The 17560-nt window shown below is 47.4% G+C and overlaps 1 protein-coding gene across 1 annotated transcript in view; it reads right to left on the bottom strand.

Annotated features, from left to right (window-relative positions):
• Positions 1–17560, bottom strand: part of LOC132817680 (unconventional myosin-X-like) — a 241470-nt gene that overhangs the window by 133494 nt on the left and 90416 nt on the right. Inside the window, exons 12-13 of the mRNA XM_060828179.1 lie at positions 677–823; positions 101–201 (exon numbers count right to left, since the gene is read on the bottom strand). Coding sequence (XP_060684162.1) covers positions 101–201; positions 677–823 — 248 coding nt within the window. The remainder of the gene's footprint in view (positions 1–100; positions 202–676; positions 824–17560) is intronic.

The following is a 17560-nucleotide window of genomic DNA, read 5'->3' as shown; positions in this document are numbered from 1 at the left end:
TTCCACAGGTGAGAGAATGACGTCAGTGGGCTGCATTTCGAAAGGGCAGGGCAGGTTTAAGGTTGGGCTCAGAGGTTTGAGCTTGCTGAGGTCACCTCACCTGTTATACTCCAGCTGCTCCAAGGAGAAGATGTGTTTGTTGAAATATTCCTGCAGTTTCTCATTGGCATAGTTAATATTGAATTGTTCAAACCGATTAATCTGTGAAAAGAGAAGTCAGTGTCAGCTCTGCTATGCTCAACCTTTCATCTCTCATACCTCAACCAGAACATCTAGGTCCCTTACCCCTCACTCACATCCTCTGCTCCAACCATAACTTCTCAACCCCTCATTCTTCAATCCATCATCCCTTAGTTAGGACAACATCTCAGCTCCTTACCCCTTAACTCCTCACCCAAACCTGTTAGCCGCTCACCCCCCCAGCCAAACCTCCCAACCTTTCATCCTTGAATCTCCATCACAACTTCTCAAAGTCTCCTCACAATCTTTCAACCTCTTACCTTCAACCATGGCCTCATGGCTCCTCACCCCTTCACCAGAATGTTTTGACCCCCTCACAACACAACAAACTCCTTGATACCTCAGACTTTGTTTGTGGATGGAACTGAGGGTTTGGAGATAGTAGACCTCCCCCCACCCCCTTTCTCCTCAGTTAGAGCCTGAACTATTCACCCACCTCAAAGTTTTCAAAACCAAAGATGTCAAGGATGGCGATGGATTTGAAACTCTCCTTTCCTTTGATCTTTGTGTTAATTTTCCTAATGATCCAGGAAAAGCACTGGGAATAGAGTGCCATGGCCATGGAATCCCGGGAGTCAGCAGCCTGAAATACAGGGAATGGAACATTAGTGTCCACTCACAGACAGATTCACAGCACAAGAACAGAATTAAACCCTTCGCACCTTCCTGCTGCTTCAGACATGACATGGGCTGAGAGGCACAGGGTACTGTTATAAAACGGAGGTTGAGCTCCCTCTGACAACTAAAACAGAATCACCAAAAGGGGAGCGTCTCACCCTATAATCTGTAAAAGGCATGTGAAAAAGGGGTGATTCATTTTTCAACAACTTCTAGTGGTTAAGTAAAAGAAATCTCTGACACTCACTTCACAATCAACAAGTGACATTTTATTTATCTAACTCTCACAGTGAACAACTTAACTAAACTATCAACAAACCAAACAATTCCTAACTACAAACTATTCTTGAATGATGCAAGATTCTCATAGTCATGGTAGGCTGTTCCAATAAATACAAATCCCACCTATATAACAAAACAATAGAATTTAGTCTCTCGAAATTACAGCTAGATTACATGTCTTCTGGAATATTCTGTGTCTTCTCCGAGGGAATCTTTTGGCAGGACTTTAGATAGTGTGCTGTGGTACCATGGTAAATAGATGGTGCTCTCTCTAAAAGTTGAGAGTTGTTATCTCTTAGCAGATGGCAGTTGGCTTTCCCCAATTTTCCAAATGCCCTCACCTTTTATACTCTTGATGGCCCACCAATAGTTTTACAATCGGATTGGTCCCAGGTTATCAAAATTATTAGATTTAAATTTAGAACATAGAAAAGTACAGCACAGAACAGGCCCTTCGGCCCACAGTGTTGTACTGAGGATTATTCCTAAACCAGAATAAATTAACCTAACCTACGCACCCCTCAATTCACTGCTGTCCATGTGCATGTCCAGCAGTCACATAAATGTCCCTAATGACTGCTTCCACCACCCCAGCTGGCAACGCATTCCATGCATTCACAACTCTTTGCATATAGAAACTTCCTCTGATGTCCCCTCTATACCTTCCTCCTAATATCTTAAAACTATGACCCCCCATGCCAGTCAATCCTGCCCTGGGGAAAAGTCTCTGACTATTGACTCTATCCATATCTCTCATTACCTTGTACACTTCGATCAGGTCACCTCTCTTCCTCCTTCTCTCCAGAGAGAAAAGTCCAAGCTTCGTCAACCTTTCTTCATAAGGCAAGCCCTCCAGTCCAGGCAGCATCCTGGTAAACCTTCTTTGCATCCTCTCCAAAGCCTCTGTATCTTTCCTATAATAGGGCAACCAGAACTGGACACAACATTCCAAGTGTGGTCTCACCAGGGACTTGTAGAGCTGCAGCAAAACCTCGCGGCTCTTAAGCTCGATCCCTCTATTAATTAAAGCCAAAACACCATACGCTTTCTTAACAACCCTATCGACTTGGGGGGCAACTTTGAAGGATCTATGTACTTGAACACCCAGATCCCTCTGTTCCTCCACACTGCCAAGAATCCTGTCTTTAATCCTATATTCAGCATTCGAGTTTGATCTTCCAAAATGCATCACTTCGCATTTATCCAGGTTGAACTCCATCTGCCATTTCTCATCCTGTCTATGTCGTGCTGCAGCCTGCAATAGCCCTCGATACTATCGGTGACACCTCCAACCTTTGTGTCATCTGCAAGTTTACTAACCCACCCCTCAACTTCCTCATCCAAGTCATTTATAAAAACTACAAAGAGCAGAGGCCCAAAACAGAGCCCTGCAAGACCCCACTCAACATTGACCTCCAGGCAGAATACTTTCCATCTATAACCACTCTTTGCCTTCTGTCAGCCAGCCAATTATGAATCCAGACAGCCAAATCTCACTGTATCCCATACCTCCTGACTTTATGAATGAGCCTACCGTGGGGAACCTTATCAAATGCCTTGCTGAGGTCCATATGCACCACATCCACTGCTTATACATTCATCGCCTGTCACCTCCTCAAAGAACTCAATAAAATTTGTGAGGCATGCCCTGTCCCTCACAAAGCCATGCTGACTGCCTTTAATCACACTATGATTTTTCAAATAGTCATAAATCCTATCCCTCAGAATTCTTTCCAAAACTTTGCTGACCACAGACGTAAGACTGACTGGTCTGTAATTGCCAGGGATTTCCCTATTACCCTTCTTGAAAAAAGGAACAACATTCACCTCCTTCCAATCCTCCGGTACAACTCCCATGGAGAGTGAGGAGACAAATATCCTTGCCAGCATAGCAACCTCCTTTCTCACTTCCCGGAGCAGTCTGGGATAAATCTGGTCTGGCCCTGGGGACTTAGCAATCTGAATGTTTTCCAAAATTTCCAGCACATCAACATCATCAATCTTGATCTGTTCAAGCCTGTTTCCTAACTCCTTAAAGTTTTCATTTACAACAAGTTCCCTTTCCTTGGTGAAAACCGAAGCAAAAAACTAATTTAGGGCTTCCCCTACCTGCTCAGACTCCATGCACAAGTTCCGTCCGCTATCTATGATCAGCCCTACCTTCTCCATGATCATTCTCTTATTCCTCAAGTATGGGTAAAAGGCTTTTGGGTTCTCCCTAATCCTTCTTGCCAAGCCTTTTTCGTGCCCACTTCTGGCTCTCCTCAGTCCATTTCTGAGCTCCTTTCTAGCAAGCCTGTAATCCTCTAAAGTTGATCCTTGCTTCCTCCACCTTATGTAATCTGCCTTCTTCCTTTTGATGAGAAGTTCCTCTGTTCTCATCATCCAAGGTTCCTTAATCTTACCCCTTCTTACCTGTCTCAGAGGAACAAATTTGTGCATCACTCACAACAGCTGCTTCTGAAATAATCTCCACATGTCTGTGTGCCCTTTCTGTGGAACAATTGCTCCCAGTCTGTACTTCGAGTAAAAAATGAGGTCTGCAGATGCTGGAGATCACAGCTGCAAATGTGTTGCTGGTCAAAGCACAGCAGGTCAGGCAGCATCTCAGGAATAGAGAATTCGATGTTTCGAGCATAAGCCCTTCATCAGGAATAAGAGAGAGAGAGCCAAGCAGGCTAAGATAAAAGGTAGGGAGGAGGGACTAGGGGGAGGGGCGATGGAGGTGGGATAGGTGGAAGGAGGTCAAGGTGAGGGTGATAGGCCGGAGTGGGGTGGGGGCGGAGAGGTCAGGAAGAGGATTGCAGGTTAGGAGGGCGGTGCTGAGTTGAGGGAACCGACTGAGACAAGGTGGGGGGAGGGGAAATGAGGAAGCTGGAGAAATCTGAATTCATACCTTGTGGTTGGAGGGTTCCCAGGCGGAAGATGAGGCGCTCCTCCTCCAGCCGTCGTGTAGTTGTGTTCTGCCGGTGGAGGAGTCCAAGGACCTGCATGTCCTCGGTGGAGTGGGAGGGGGAGTTAAAGTGTTGAGCCACGGGGTGATTGGGTTGGTTGGTTCGGGTGGCCCAGAGGTGTTCTCTGAAGCGTTCCGCAAGTAAGCGGCCTGTCTCACCAATATAGAGGAGGCCACATCGAGTGCAGCGGATGCAATAGATGATGTGTGTGGAGGTACAGGTGAACTTGTGGCGGATATGGAAGGATCCCTTGGGGCCTTGGAGGGAAGTGAGTGTGGAGGTGTGGGCGCAAGTTTTACATTTCCTGCGGTTGCAGGGGAAGGTGCCGGGGGTGGAGGTTGGGTTGGTGGGGGGTGTGGATCTGACAAGGGAGTCACAAAGGGAGTGGTCCTTGCGGAACGCTGATAGGGGAGGGGAGGGAAATATATCCTTGGTGGTGGGGTCCATTTGGAGGTGGCGGAAATGGCGGCGGATGATACGTTGTGTGCGCAGGTTGGTGGGGTGGTAGGTGAGAACCAGTGGGGTTCTGTCTTGGTGGCGGTTGGAGGAGCGGGGCTCAAGGGCGGAGGAGCGGGAAGTGGAGGAGATGCGGTGGAGGGCATCGTCGATCACGTCTGGGGGGAATCTGCGGTCCTTGAAGAAGGAGGCCATCTGGGCTGTGCGGTGTTGGAACTGGTCCTCCTGGGAGCAGATGCGGCGGAGACAAAGGAATTGGGAATATGGGATGGCGTTTTTACAGGGGGCAGGGTGGGAGGAGGTGTAGTCCAGGTAACTGTGGGAGTCAGTCGGTTTATAATAGATGTCTGTGTTGAGTCGGTCGCCCGAGATAGAAATGGAAAGGTCTAGGAAGGGGAGGGAGGAGTCTGAGACAGTCCAGGTGAATTTCAGGTCGGGATGGAAGGTGTTAGTAAAGTTGATGAACTGTTCAACCTCCTCGTGGGAGCACGAGGCAGCGCCGATACAGTCATCGATGTAGCGGAGGAAAAGGTGGGGGGTGGTGCCAGTGTAGTTGCGGAAGATGGACTGTTCCACATATCCTACGAAGAGGCAGGCATAGCTGGGGCCCATGCGGGTGCCCATGGCAACTCCTTTAGTTTGGAGGAAGTGGGAGGATTGAAAAGAGAAGTTATTCAGGGTGAGGACCAGTTCAGTCAGTCGAAGGAGGGTGTCAGTGGAAGGGTACTGGTTGGTGCGGCGGGAAAGGAAGAAGCGGAGGGCTTTGAGTCCTTCGTGATGGGGGATGGAGGTGTACAGGGACTGGATGTCCATGGTGAAAATAAGGCGTTGGGGACCGGGGAAGCAAAAATCCTGGAGGAGGTGGAGGGCGTGGGTGGTGTCCCGAACGTAGGTGGGGTGTTCTTGGACTAAAGGGGACAGGACCGTGTCGAGGTATTGGGAGATGAGTTCGGTGGGGCAGGAGCAGGCTGAGACAATGGGTCGGCTGGGGCAGGCAGGTTTGTGGATTTTAGGCAGGAGGTAGAAACGGGCGGTGCGGGGTTGTGGGACTATGAGGTTGGAGGCGGTGGATGGGAGATCCCCTGAGGTGATGAGGTCCTGGATGAACAGTCCATCTTCTGCAACTACACTGGCACCACCCCCCACCTTTTCCTCCGCTACATCGATGACTGTATCGGCACTGCCTCGTGCTCCCACGAGGAGGTTGAACAGTTCATCAACTTTACTAACACCTTCCATCCCGACCTCAAATTCACCTGGACTGTCTCAGACTCCTCCCTCCCCTTCCTAGACCTTTCCATTTCTATCTCGGGCGACCGACTCAACACAGACATCTATTATAAACCGACTGACTCCCACAGCTACCTGGACTACACCTCCTCCCACCCTGCCCCCTGTAAAAACGCCATCCCATATTCCCAATTCCTTCGTCTCCGCCGCATCTGCTCCCAGGAGGACCAATTCCAACACCGCACAGCCCAGATGGCCTCCTTCTTCAAGGACCGCAGATTCCCCCCAGACGTGATCGACGATGCCCTCCACCGCATCTCCTCCACTTCCCGCTCCTCCGCCCTTGAGCCCCGCTCCTCCAACCGCCACCAAGACAGAACCCCACTGGTTCTCACCTACCACCCCACCAACCTGCGCATACAACGTATCATCCGCCGCCATTTCCGCCACCTCCAAACGGACCCCACCACCAAGGATATATTTCCCTCCCCTCCCCTATCAGCGTTCCGCAAGGACCACTCCCTTCGTGACTCCCTTGTCAGATCCACACCCCCCACCAACCCAACCTCCACCCCCGGCACCTTCCCCTGCAACCGCAGGAAATGTAAAACTTGCGCCCACACCTCCACACTCACTTCCCTCCAAGGCCCCAAGGGATCCTTCCATATCCGCCACAAGTTCACCTGTACCTCCACACACATCATCTATTGCATCCGCTGCACTCGATGTGGCCTCCTCTATATTGGTGAGACAGGCCGCTTACTTGCGGAACGCTTCAGAGAACACCTCTGGGCCGCCCGAACCAACCAACCCAATCACCCCGTGGCTCAACACTTTAACTCTCCCTCCCACTCCACCGAGGACATGCAGGTCCTTGGACTCCTCCACCGGCAGAACACAACTACACGACGGCTGGAGGAGGAGCGCCTCATCTTCCGCCTGGGAACCCTCCAACCACAAGGTATGAATTCAGATTTCTCCAGCTTCCTCATTTCCCCTCCCCCCACCTTGTCTCAGTCGGTTCCCTCAACTCAGCACCGCCCTCCTAACCTGCAATCCTCTTCCTGACCTCTCCGCCCCCACCCCACTCCGGCCTATCACCCTCACCTTGACCTCCTTCCACCTATCCCACCTCCATCGCCCCTCCCCCTAGTCCCTCCTCCCTACCTTTTATCTTAGCCTGCTTGGCTCTCTCTCTCTTATTCTGATGAAGGGCTTATGCTCGAAACGTCGAATTCTCTATTCCTGAGATGCTGCCTGGCCTGCTGTGCTTTGACCAGCAACACATTTGCAGCCCAGTCTGTACTTCCCAAATCCTGTCTGATAGCGTCATAATTAAATATCTTCCCTTGGTAATTGCTCCTTTCCCTCTTCAAGGCTTTGCTAAATGTGTGGCAGTTGTGGTCACTGTCACCAAAGTGTACTCTCACCGTGAATTTAATAGGTTTTTGATAGCTAAGGACCTAAAAAAAAATTGATTGGCTAAATTTAAAAAGACTGCTGCTTGGCGTTTCGATACAAAATGTTCTCTGTGTACTAGCAAACTCAAGCTCCTGCCAGACATCCATTTTAACTCGAAGACCTTTGCTCTAGTATGTGCTGAGCCCTGGAAAGGCGAATGGTGCATGAGGGTTAGAACAGAGCAACAGTGACGTCATGCTTCAGTTCTATAGCAGCTTGGTTAGACCACACCTGGAGCGCTGTGGACACTTGGTCTCAAGTTCCAAAGAGGGAGTGCAACAAATGTTCACCAAACTTGTTCCCAAGAAGGCAGCACTAACCTATGACGAGAGACTGGGCAAAATGTGCCTGTATTCTGCAGAATTTCAAAGAATAAGAGATGATCTCATTGAAACCTACAAGACACTTAAAAAAAACAGAGTAGATGCAGGTAAAATTATTCCCAGGTTGTGTAGTCTGGGACAATATTTAACAATGAGAATGATGCGACTTAGGTCCGGGATGAGGAGAATTTTGTTTTAAAACTCGTGTTGTGAATTTTCAGAATTCCCTCCCATAGAGGGCTGTGGAGGATCCAGCTTTAAGTATGTTTAAGGTAAAGAATGAAAGATTTCTGGTCACCAATGGTTATGGGGTGATGTGAATAGGGTGGGTAAAGGCATTGACTGCCCAATCAGTCATTATTGTATTGAATGAAAGACAGCATCAATAGGCAAAATGGCCTACTCCTGTTTCTATGTTATAAGATCCTGCCCAAACTGTTCCAGTACAGTTACAACACTGGCATCTACCCAACAATATGGAAAATTGTGCAGGTATGCCCTGTACACAAAAAGCAGGACAAATCCAAACAGCCAGTTACTGCCCCATCCTGTCCCACTGCTACTCAATCATCAGTAACGTGATGGAAGGGGTCAGTAACAGAGTTATCAAGCAGCACCTGCTCAGCAATAACCTGCTCAGTGACGCCCAGTTTGGGTTCCCCCCGAGTCACCCAGCTCCTGACCTTATTACAGTCTTGGGTCAAACATATACAAAAGAGCTGGATTCGAGAGGGACAGCCCTTGACATCAAGGCTGCATTCGACTGAGTGTGGCATCATGGAGCCCTGGCTAAACTAATATCAATGATAATTGGGGGAACCTCACCTGTGGCTGGAGTCATAGCTGACACATAGGAAGATGGTTGTGGTTGGTGGAGGTCAGTCATCTCAGCCTGCAGGAGTCCCTCAGGGAAATGTCCTCGGTCCAGCTGTCTCAGCTACTTCATTTATGACTTTCCCTCCATCATAGGGTCAGATGTGAGGATGTTTGCCAGTAACTGCACAACATTCAGCACCATTCACTATTCCTCAGATACTGACGTAGTCCATGTCCAAATGCAGCAAGGGCTGGACACTATCCAGGCTGGAGCTGAAGAGGCACATTGCACAAGTGCCAGAAGATCTCCAACAAGACAGAATCTAACCATTGTCTCATGGCTTTCAATGGCATTGCTATCCCTGAATACCTGTATCAACATCATGGGGGAGGTATAATTGACCAGAAACTAAACTGGATTAGCTTTACAAATACAGTAGTTATGAGAACAGGTCAGAAGCTATGAGTTATGTTGCAAGTAACTCACCTCCTGATTCACCAAATCTAGTCAATCATCTACAAGGCACAAGTCCGGAGTGTGATGGAATATTCCCCACTTGCCTGGATGGGGGCAGCTCCAACAACACTCGAGAAACTCAACACCATCCAGGTCAAAGCAGCCGCTTGATTGGCACCACATCCACAAACATCTACTCCCTCTACCACCAATGCTCAGAAGTAGCAGTGTCTACGATCAATAAGATGCAATGCAGAAATTCACCAAAGATCCTCAGACAGCACCTTCCAAACCCACAAGCGCTTCCATCTAGAAGGACATGGGCAGCAGATACATGGGAACACCACCCCTGCAAGCTCCTCTCTAAGCCACAGGACTGACTTGGAAATATATTGCTGAAAATGTGTTTCTAGGAAAGCACAGCAGGTCAGGAAGCATCCAAGGAGCAGCAGAATCGACATTTCGGGCATGAGCCCTTCTTCAGGAATGAGGAAAGTGTGCCAAGCAGGCTAAGATAAAAGGTAGGGAGGAGGGGGGAGGGGCGTTGGAATGCAGTAGGTGGAAGGAGGTTAAGGTGAGGGTGATAGGCCGGAGTGGGGGTGGGGGTGGAGAGGTCAGGAAGAAGATTGCAGGTTAGGAGGGCGGTGCTGAGTTCGAGGGTTGGGACTGAGACAAGGTGGGGGAGGGGAAGTGAGGAAACTGGAGAAATCTGAGTTCATCCCTTGTGGTTGGAGGGTTAGTAGGCGGAAGATGAGGCGCTCTTCCTCCAACCGTCGTGTTGTTATTGTCTGGCGATGGAGGAGTCCAAGGACCTGCATGTCCTTGGTGGAATGGGAGGGGAACTTGATGTGTTGAGCCACGGGGCGGTTGGGTTGGTTGGTGCAGGTGTCCCAGAGGTGTCCTCTGAAACGTTCCGCAAGTAGGTGGCCTGTCTCCCCAATGTAGAGGAGGCCACATCGGGTGCAGCGGATGCAGTAAATGATGTGTGTGGAGGTGCAGGTGAATTTGTGACGGATATGGAAGGATCCCTTGGGGCCTTGGAGGGAAGTAAGGGGGGAGCGTTATGAAAAGACCACTCCCTCCATGACTCCCTTGTCAGGTCCACACCCCCCACCAACCCAACCTCCACTCCCGGCACCTTCCCCTGCAACCTCAAGAAATGCAAAACTTGCGTCCACACCTCCCCCCTCACCTCCCTCCAAGGCCCCAAGGGATCCTTCCATATCCACCACAAATTCACCTGCACCTCCATACACTTCATTTACTGTATCCGCTGCACCTGATGTGGCCTCGTCTATATTGGGGAGACAGGCTGCCTACTTGCGGAACGTTTCAGAGAACACCTCTGGGACACCTGCACCAACCAACCCAACCACCCTGTGGCTCAACACATCAAGTCCCCCTCCCACTCCACCAAGGACATGCAGGTCCTTGGACTCCTCCATCGCCAGACCATAACAACACGACGGCTGGAGGAAGAGCGCCTCATCTTCCGCCTGGGAACCCTCCAACCACAAGGGATGAACTCAGATTTCTCCAGTTTCCTCACTTCCCCTCCCCCCACCCTGTCTCAGTCCCAACCCTCGAACTCAGCACCACCTTCCTAACCTGCAATCTTCTTCCTGACCTCTCCGCCCCCACCCCACTCCGGCCTATCACCCTCATCTTAACCTCCTTCCACCTATCGCATTTCCAACGCCCCTCCCCCAAGTCCCTCCTCCCTACCTTTTATCTTAGCCTGCTTGGCTCATTCCTGAAGAAGGGCTCATGCCCGAAACGCCGATTCTCCTGCTCCTTGGATGCTGCCTGACCTGCTGTACTTTTCCAGCAACACATTTCCAGCTCTGATCTCCAGCACCTGCAGTCCTCACTTTCTCCTTGGAAATATATTGCCATTCCTTCATCGTTGCTGGGTCAAAATCTTGTAGCAATCTCCCTGACAGCATTCTGGGTCAACCCATGGCACATGAACTACAGCAGTTTAAGGAAGCAACTCACCATCACCTTCTCAAGGGCAACAGGGATGGGTATTAAATGCTGGTCTAGCCAGCAACAGACACATTCAATGAACGGATATACTTTAAAAATAATTGTTCAGGCCTGACCAGAGGTGTCCGGGATATACAGCTACATCACACCAACTGCTGACTTCTATGAATCTCTATTTTAGGGTTTCATTATAGAACATAGAACATTACAGCGCAGTACAGGTCCTTCGGCCCTCGATGTTGCGCCGCCCTGTCATACTAATCTGAAACCCATCCCACCCACACTATTCCATGTACGTCCATTTGCCTGTCCAATGACGACTTAAATGCACTTAAACTTGACGAATCTACTACCGATGCAGGTAAAGCATTCCATACCCTTACTACTCTTAGTTCAGTTCTTGACTTCAGTTGTGCTCCCATATAAAGAACAGACAGGAACTGTGGTCGTTGGTTTTGGTGATGTATGTTTGTACCATATGTGTCTGTAAACAAATACTGTAACCATGGAAAGATTGGTTCCAGTTTTAGCTCTCACCTCCTGATGTCTTTGGCCTGTCTAGATCCCACTGTGAAGCTCAGTAGAGGATGAAGGGTATAGGATATAGCTCTGTATCCCTGAGCTGAGATGTTGAACTTTGCCTCATCAATGATATGCCTTCTATTAAGTAAGTGTATCTTAAATCCATCTCTCAACAGGAGTTCTCATAAGGAGAGAGATTTAAATTCCAGATATCTGCTGAGTTTGAACTATCTGACAGGACCCCCTAAAACATCATAGAGATTTTTTTCAGCCATTTGTGTTTTTAAGAAGTCAGCATTTTTCTGTCTTGTAGTCAGCTTTAATCGATGGCAACTCTGTGACGATCAGCTGGTTTATGTAACCCACACAGGTCTCAGCCCCAGCACACACAAAGGCTCAAGTTACTGCCTGCAACTCGCAAAGGTCAAAGTATCTGATCCTCTCATACTCAATCTGGAACATGACATCAGTCTGAAAGAATGTGCAGAATGTGGACACAAAGTTTCCTGCCACTGCCCACTGAGACCACAGTGAGAAAGCTTGTCCACAGCATATTGACAATGAGACAGCACATTATACAGTCCCCCTCCTTCCAGGAATCAGACCAAGAATCTACACAGTCACATAACAAACACACAAGACAAAAGGATACAGCCAGTGTTCAGTCCTGGGGTGGGAGCAGCAAACTACCCAAGAGAGGTTTTTGTGGATACATAAGTGCATAAATCCCCAGGGCCTGATGAGATGTATCCTAAGCTGCAATGGGAGATAAGGGAGGAGATTGCTGCAGCCCTGGTGGAGATATTTAATACCTTGCTGGCCATAGGTGAAGTGCCAGCTTACTGGAGGATAGCTTACTGGGCGACACGGTGGCACAATGGTTAGCACTGCTGCCTCACAGCGCTAGAGACCTGGGTTCAATTCCTGACTCAGGCGACTAACTGTGTGGAGTTTGCACATTCTCCCCGTGTCTGTGTGGGTTTCCTCCGGGTGCTCCGGTTTCTTCCCACAGTCCAAAAATGTGCAGGTCAGGTGGATTGGCCATGCTAAATTGTCCGTAGTGTTAGGTAAGGGGTAAATGTAGGGGAATGGGTGGGTTGCGCTTCAGCGGGTCGGTGTGGACTTGTTGGGCCGAAGGGCCTGTTTCCACACTGTAAGTCTAATCTAATCTAATGGGGTTCCTTTGTTCAACACAGTCAGCAGGGGGAGGCCAGGTAATTACAGAGCAATTAGTCTGACAGCAGGGGGAGGGAAATTGTGGGAAAACATTCTGAGGGACAGGACTAATTAACATTTGGAAAAGCAGGGATTGATTAGGGACAGTAAGCACGATTTGTTAGAGGGAGACCCTCAATTTAGTTAAATTTTTGAAAATGTGACCAAGTACAGTCGGTTCATGCGTGCTTCTTTAACACAAATTGGCTTTAATGTGATTGAAGAATTTAGACCGCTATTTGTAGAACACAAACTATCCTTACCTGTATTGGCTAGAGTGCGATTCCAGCCCCCCATTAATTTAAATGGCATGACTATTGTGCGATTTTCTTATAACGTGAAATCATACAACAGCAGAACTATCGTGTTATATCAGAACCGACTAAATGTTGATGAGGATAGTGCAGTTGATGTGGTTTACAGGACTTCAGTAAGTCCTTTGACAAGGTTGGTCAAAAAGTAACAGCCTATCGGATCCAAGGCAAGTTGGTAAACTAGATGCAAAATTGGAGGCAAAGGATGAAGGTGGAGAGTTGTTGCGGTTTATGGCACATGAATGACTTGTTTAAAAACGAAGGCATAGTTAGGAAATTTGCAGGTGACACAAAAATTGTTGCCGATAGTGAGGAGGATGATCTCAGACTGTGATCTGATATCAATCAGCTGCTAAATTGGCCAGAGTAATGGCAGAAGAAACTTAATTACAATAGTTAAATCACCTTCAAATACATTAACAGTAAAGGATTAGTATGGGATAGAGTGGGGCCATCAGAAACAGGCAGGGTAAGCTGCTCACTGAAACTAAGGAGATGACAGAGGTATTGAATTAATATTTTGCTTCTCTCTTTACCAAACCAGAAAATGGTGGTAATGGCCGAGTTGAAAATATATGTGTTGAGCAACTGAAATGTGTCGTGTTAGATAAAGAAGTGCTAAAAAGGCTGGCAGCACTCCAGACTGAGCCATCCCCAGACCCAAATAGAGAGCATCTTAGATTTCTAAGCAGTTAAGGGAACAAATCGCAGAGCCATTGACAGAAATTTTCCTGGTCTGTCTGAACACAGGATTAGTCCCAGGGGAACTGGAGGATTGCAAATTTGACACTATTGTTTAAGAAAAGGGCAAAGGAGAACCCAGGAAACTCAATAATGGAAAAACTGATGGAGGCCATAATATGGGATAAGGTAAATATACACTTATAGAAGAATAAATTAATACTAGCCAATCAGCATAGCTTCGTCAAGGGCAGGTCATATCTGACAGATTTGTTTGAGTTCGTTGATGAGGGGACACAGGCATGATTGAATGGCGGAGTGGACTCAATGGGCCGAATGGCCTTCCTTCCACTCCTATGTCTTCTGGTCTTAGGCAGTGGGTAAAGGTGGATGTTGGATATTTGGACTTTCGGAAAGCATTTGTCACATGGCAGGTTGGTTAGCAAATTAGAAATGCCTGGGATTGATTGGTCCTTGGCAGAACAGATTAGAAGTTGGATAAAAGATAGGAAACAGAGGGTAAAAAAATGGGCATTTCTCCAATTGGAGACAAGTTGAAAGTGGTGTTCCCCAGGGATCAAGGTTGAGACTCTTGCTTTGTCTAATTTATATAAACCATTTGGAGATCAATGTTGAGGGCAAAATCTCTCTATTTGCAGATGATACTAAACCAGGGAAAATAGCTAGGGAGGATGGTGTTGAGTGGCTTCAGAGAGACATTGATAAGTTGTCCAAATGGGCAGACATTTGACAGATGAATTTCAATGCGGAGAAATGTGAGGGAGTGTATTTGGGTAGAAGAATCACAGAGAGACAACACAGGTGCATTGGTGCAACTCCAGGGGGAGTGCAGGAGCAGAGGGACCTCGTGGTTAACATCCACGATTCTCTGAATGTGGCCAGGCAAGTTGAAACAATCATTAAGGTGGCTTATAGGATCCTTGGGCCTATGAATAGAGGCATTGAGTATAAAAGAAATGATGCCAGCATTTATTACCCATCCCTAATTGCCCAGAGGGCAGTTAAGAGTCACCCACATTACTGTGGGTCTGGAGTCCCATGTCGGCCAGACCAGGTAAGGATGGCAGTTTCCTTCCCTTAAGGACATTAGTGAACCAGGGTGTTTTTCCAACAATCAACAATGGATTCATGGCCATTTGACTTCACTACAGATTTTTTTAAAAAATGAATTCCAATTCGCCATTTGTTGTGGTGGGATTCAAATCCAAGTTACCAGAATATGACCTGGGTCTCTGGATTAATGGGCTGGTGATAATACCATTAATGGGCAGTGATAATACCATTAGGCCACTGCCTTCCTCCTTGACAATCTCTATCCCACTCTCAGTCTGTGTTTATTTTATTCATTGTTGAGATATGGACGCTTCTGGCTAGACCAAGGTTTCTTGACCATCCCTAGATGATAGACACAACCCGGGGAGTGAAGAGGAAAATGGGCTTGATACACAATTCCTGGCTTGTATAAAGGGCAGGCATGGGCTCAATGGGCTGAACAGCCTTGTTCAGCTCTGTTTCAGAACATAAAAGGGACTATTGTTCACTAACAGGCGTTAGTGGTCAGTGGCCCAGGGCTTCATGTGGATCTGTGAATCCAAATGAGATCCTAGTGAGACGCTCAGTGAATCTGATCTGACACTGACACCTACTGGTAATATCATTGGCTTAGATCAATCAGCCAGGTTAATTAATGACTGGTTATCATCTCAACATATGGAAAAATATTATCTGAATCACAACAAATCAGATCGTTCAGGAACATCACATTGCTCACTAATCTTACTAGATGTACAATTAAGTTAGCATTCACATTACAGGGAAAACATTTTAAGCCAATTTAATACTGGCAGGAAACAGCAAAACCACAGAAATTCCAAACATGTTTTGGACAGAAATATCCAAAAACGTCAGTAAACAGACAGTTCTGTTCTGAGATTGCAGCATGCAACAGAGGGATGGGCTTTAACAAATAGTCTTATACTGAGATCAGAGAGAGGAGTATTATCATAGAATGCATCATACAGAAAGCCAATCAGCCCATCAAGTCCAATGCTAGCTTTATTGAAAATTAAACTCATTAGTACAACGACCCTGCTTATTTCTCATGACAGCACTGAACTTTTCGCTCCATAATTCAGTCAATTCTCTCTAAGAAGCAATGGTTGAATTTATGTCCACTACGCTCTCAGGCAGTATTTTCCAAACCCAACCCCAGGCGAAAACTGTTTTTCTCTCATCTAGTCAATCACATTAAATACATTTACACGCTGAGGCAGAACTAGGACTAACTGACAAGGCAGACCTGTAGCTGTACCTTTTCATTTCACTCATCCAGATGATTGCAAGAACGGACTCTCCTCCAGGACAGTGGACTCTCCTCCACGACAGTGGCCATCCTCCAGGACAATGGTCATCCTCCAGGACAGTGGCCATACTCCAGGACAGTGGCCATCCTCCAGGACAATGGACTCTCTGTCAGGACAGTGGCCATCCTCCAGGACAATGGTCATCCTCCAGGACAGTGGCCATCCTCCAGGACAGTGGCATCAATGGTTATAGATGGCACTTACTGAATTCCCCTGATTGCGCCAATAGATCCACTAACAACCAATTTAAGATTATCAGTCAGTCTCTAAACGTGATTCATTTGTACTTGTCTGAAGTGATAACATTTCGAGGCAGGGGCCCATTCTCCCAAACAAAACTACTATGTTCAAGCGTTTTAATCAGCTGGGAACTTGAAAAGCTCATAATTGCCCACTGCTTTCTTCATAACAATACCTCAGCCAAACTGACTCGACTTGCCAACTATTCAGCATCTTTTTATGTTATAGTCATTGTTGTGATTGTTTGAAACTGGGCATTTTTGCATTGCTCTTGCTGAGTGCAAGATTAAAAGCTTCAGGATTATTTTGGGATTTCAATTTCCCCATCATTAATTGGGAGAGTCATTGTGTAATATGGGGCTGGTTTTCTTGAAATGCATTCAAGAGAGCTTGTAATGTCAACACGTAGAAGGTCCAACACGAGACGATGCAGTGACAGACTTAATTCGGGGAAATTAAGTTGAACAGTGATAGAGATGGCAATGGTGGAACATTTTAGCGATAACAGCCAATGATCCTTCTAAGCTGGGTGGTTGTATGTGCTCAGCCACTTAGATATACCATGCACAGCGATCAGTGCTAGGAAACCAAATGCAGCATTCACTTCCAGTTCCAGAAATAGTTACTGTCCACGGACCTCGAAGGTGCATGCAGCCAGTAAAATATTCCCGGGAATGCTGATAGCAACCACAACGGTGTGGTTTACGTTTGTTATGGAAAAGGAAAAAGATGTTCTTCAAAAAGGGAGTTTGGATTGAGGGATTGATGTGGAAGTAGCGATGTTGGACTGAGGTGGACAAGGGCAGAAGACTCACCTGATGAAGCAGCAGTGCTCTGAAAGCTTGTCAATTCAAATAAACATAGAACATAGAAAACGTTACAGCGCAGTACAGGCCTTTCGGCCCTTAATGTTGCACCAACCTGTGAAATTGATCTGATGCCCATCTAACCTTCACCATTCCATTATTATCCAAATGTATGTCCAATCCCAATTTAAATGCCCTTAACGTTGGTGATTCTACTACTGTTGCAGGCAGGCTGTTCCAAGCCCCTACTACCCTGATATCTGTCCTAAATCTATCACCCCTCAATTTAAAGCTGTGTTCCCTCATGCTAGCCTTCACCATCCGAGGAAAACGGCTCTCACTGTCCACCCTATCCAACCCTCTGATTATCTTATACGTCTCGATTAGGTCTCCTCTCAACCTTCTACTCTCCAATAAAAACAGCCTCAAGTCCCTCAGCCTTTCCTCATAAGACCTTCCCTCCATACCAGGCAACACCCTAGTAAATCTCCTCTGAACCCTTTCCAAAGCTTCCACATCCTTCCTATAATGCGGTGACCAGAACTGCACGCAATACTCCAGGTGCGGCCACA

Source organism: Hemiscyllium ocellatum, chromosome 7, assembly GCF_020745735.1.
Source record: "Hemiscyllium ocellatum isolate sHemOce1 chromosome 7, sHemOce1.pat.X.cur, whole genome shotgun sequence".
Lineage (NCBI taxonomy): Eukaryota > Metazoa > Chordata > Chondrichthyes > Orectolobiformes > Hemiscylliidae > Hemiscyllium > Hemiscyllium ocellatum.
This window is presented reverse-complemented; position numbering and strand designations above follow the sequence as displayed.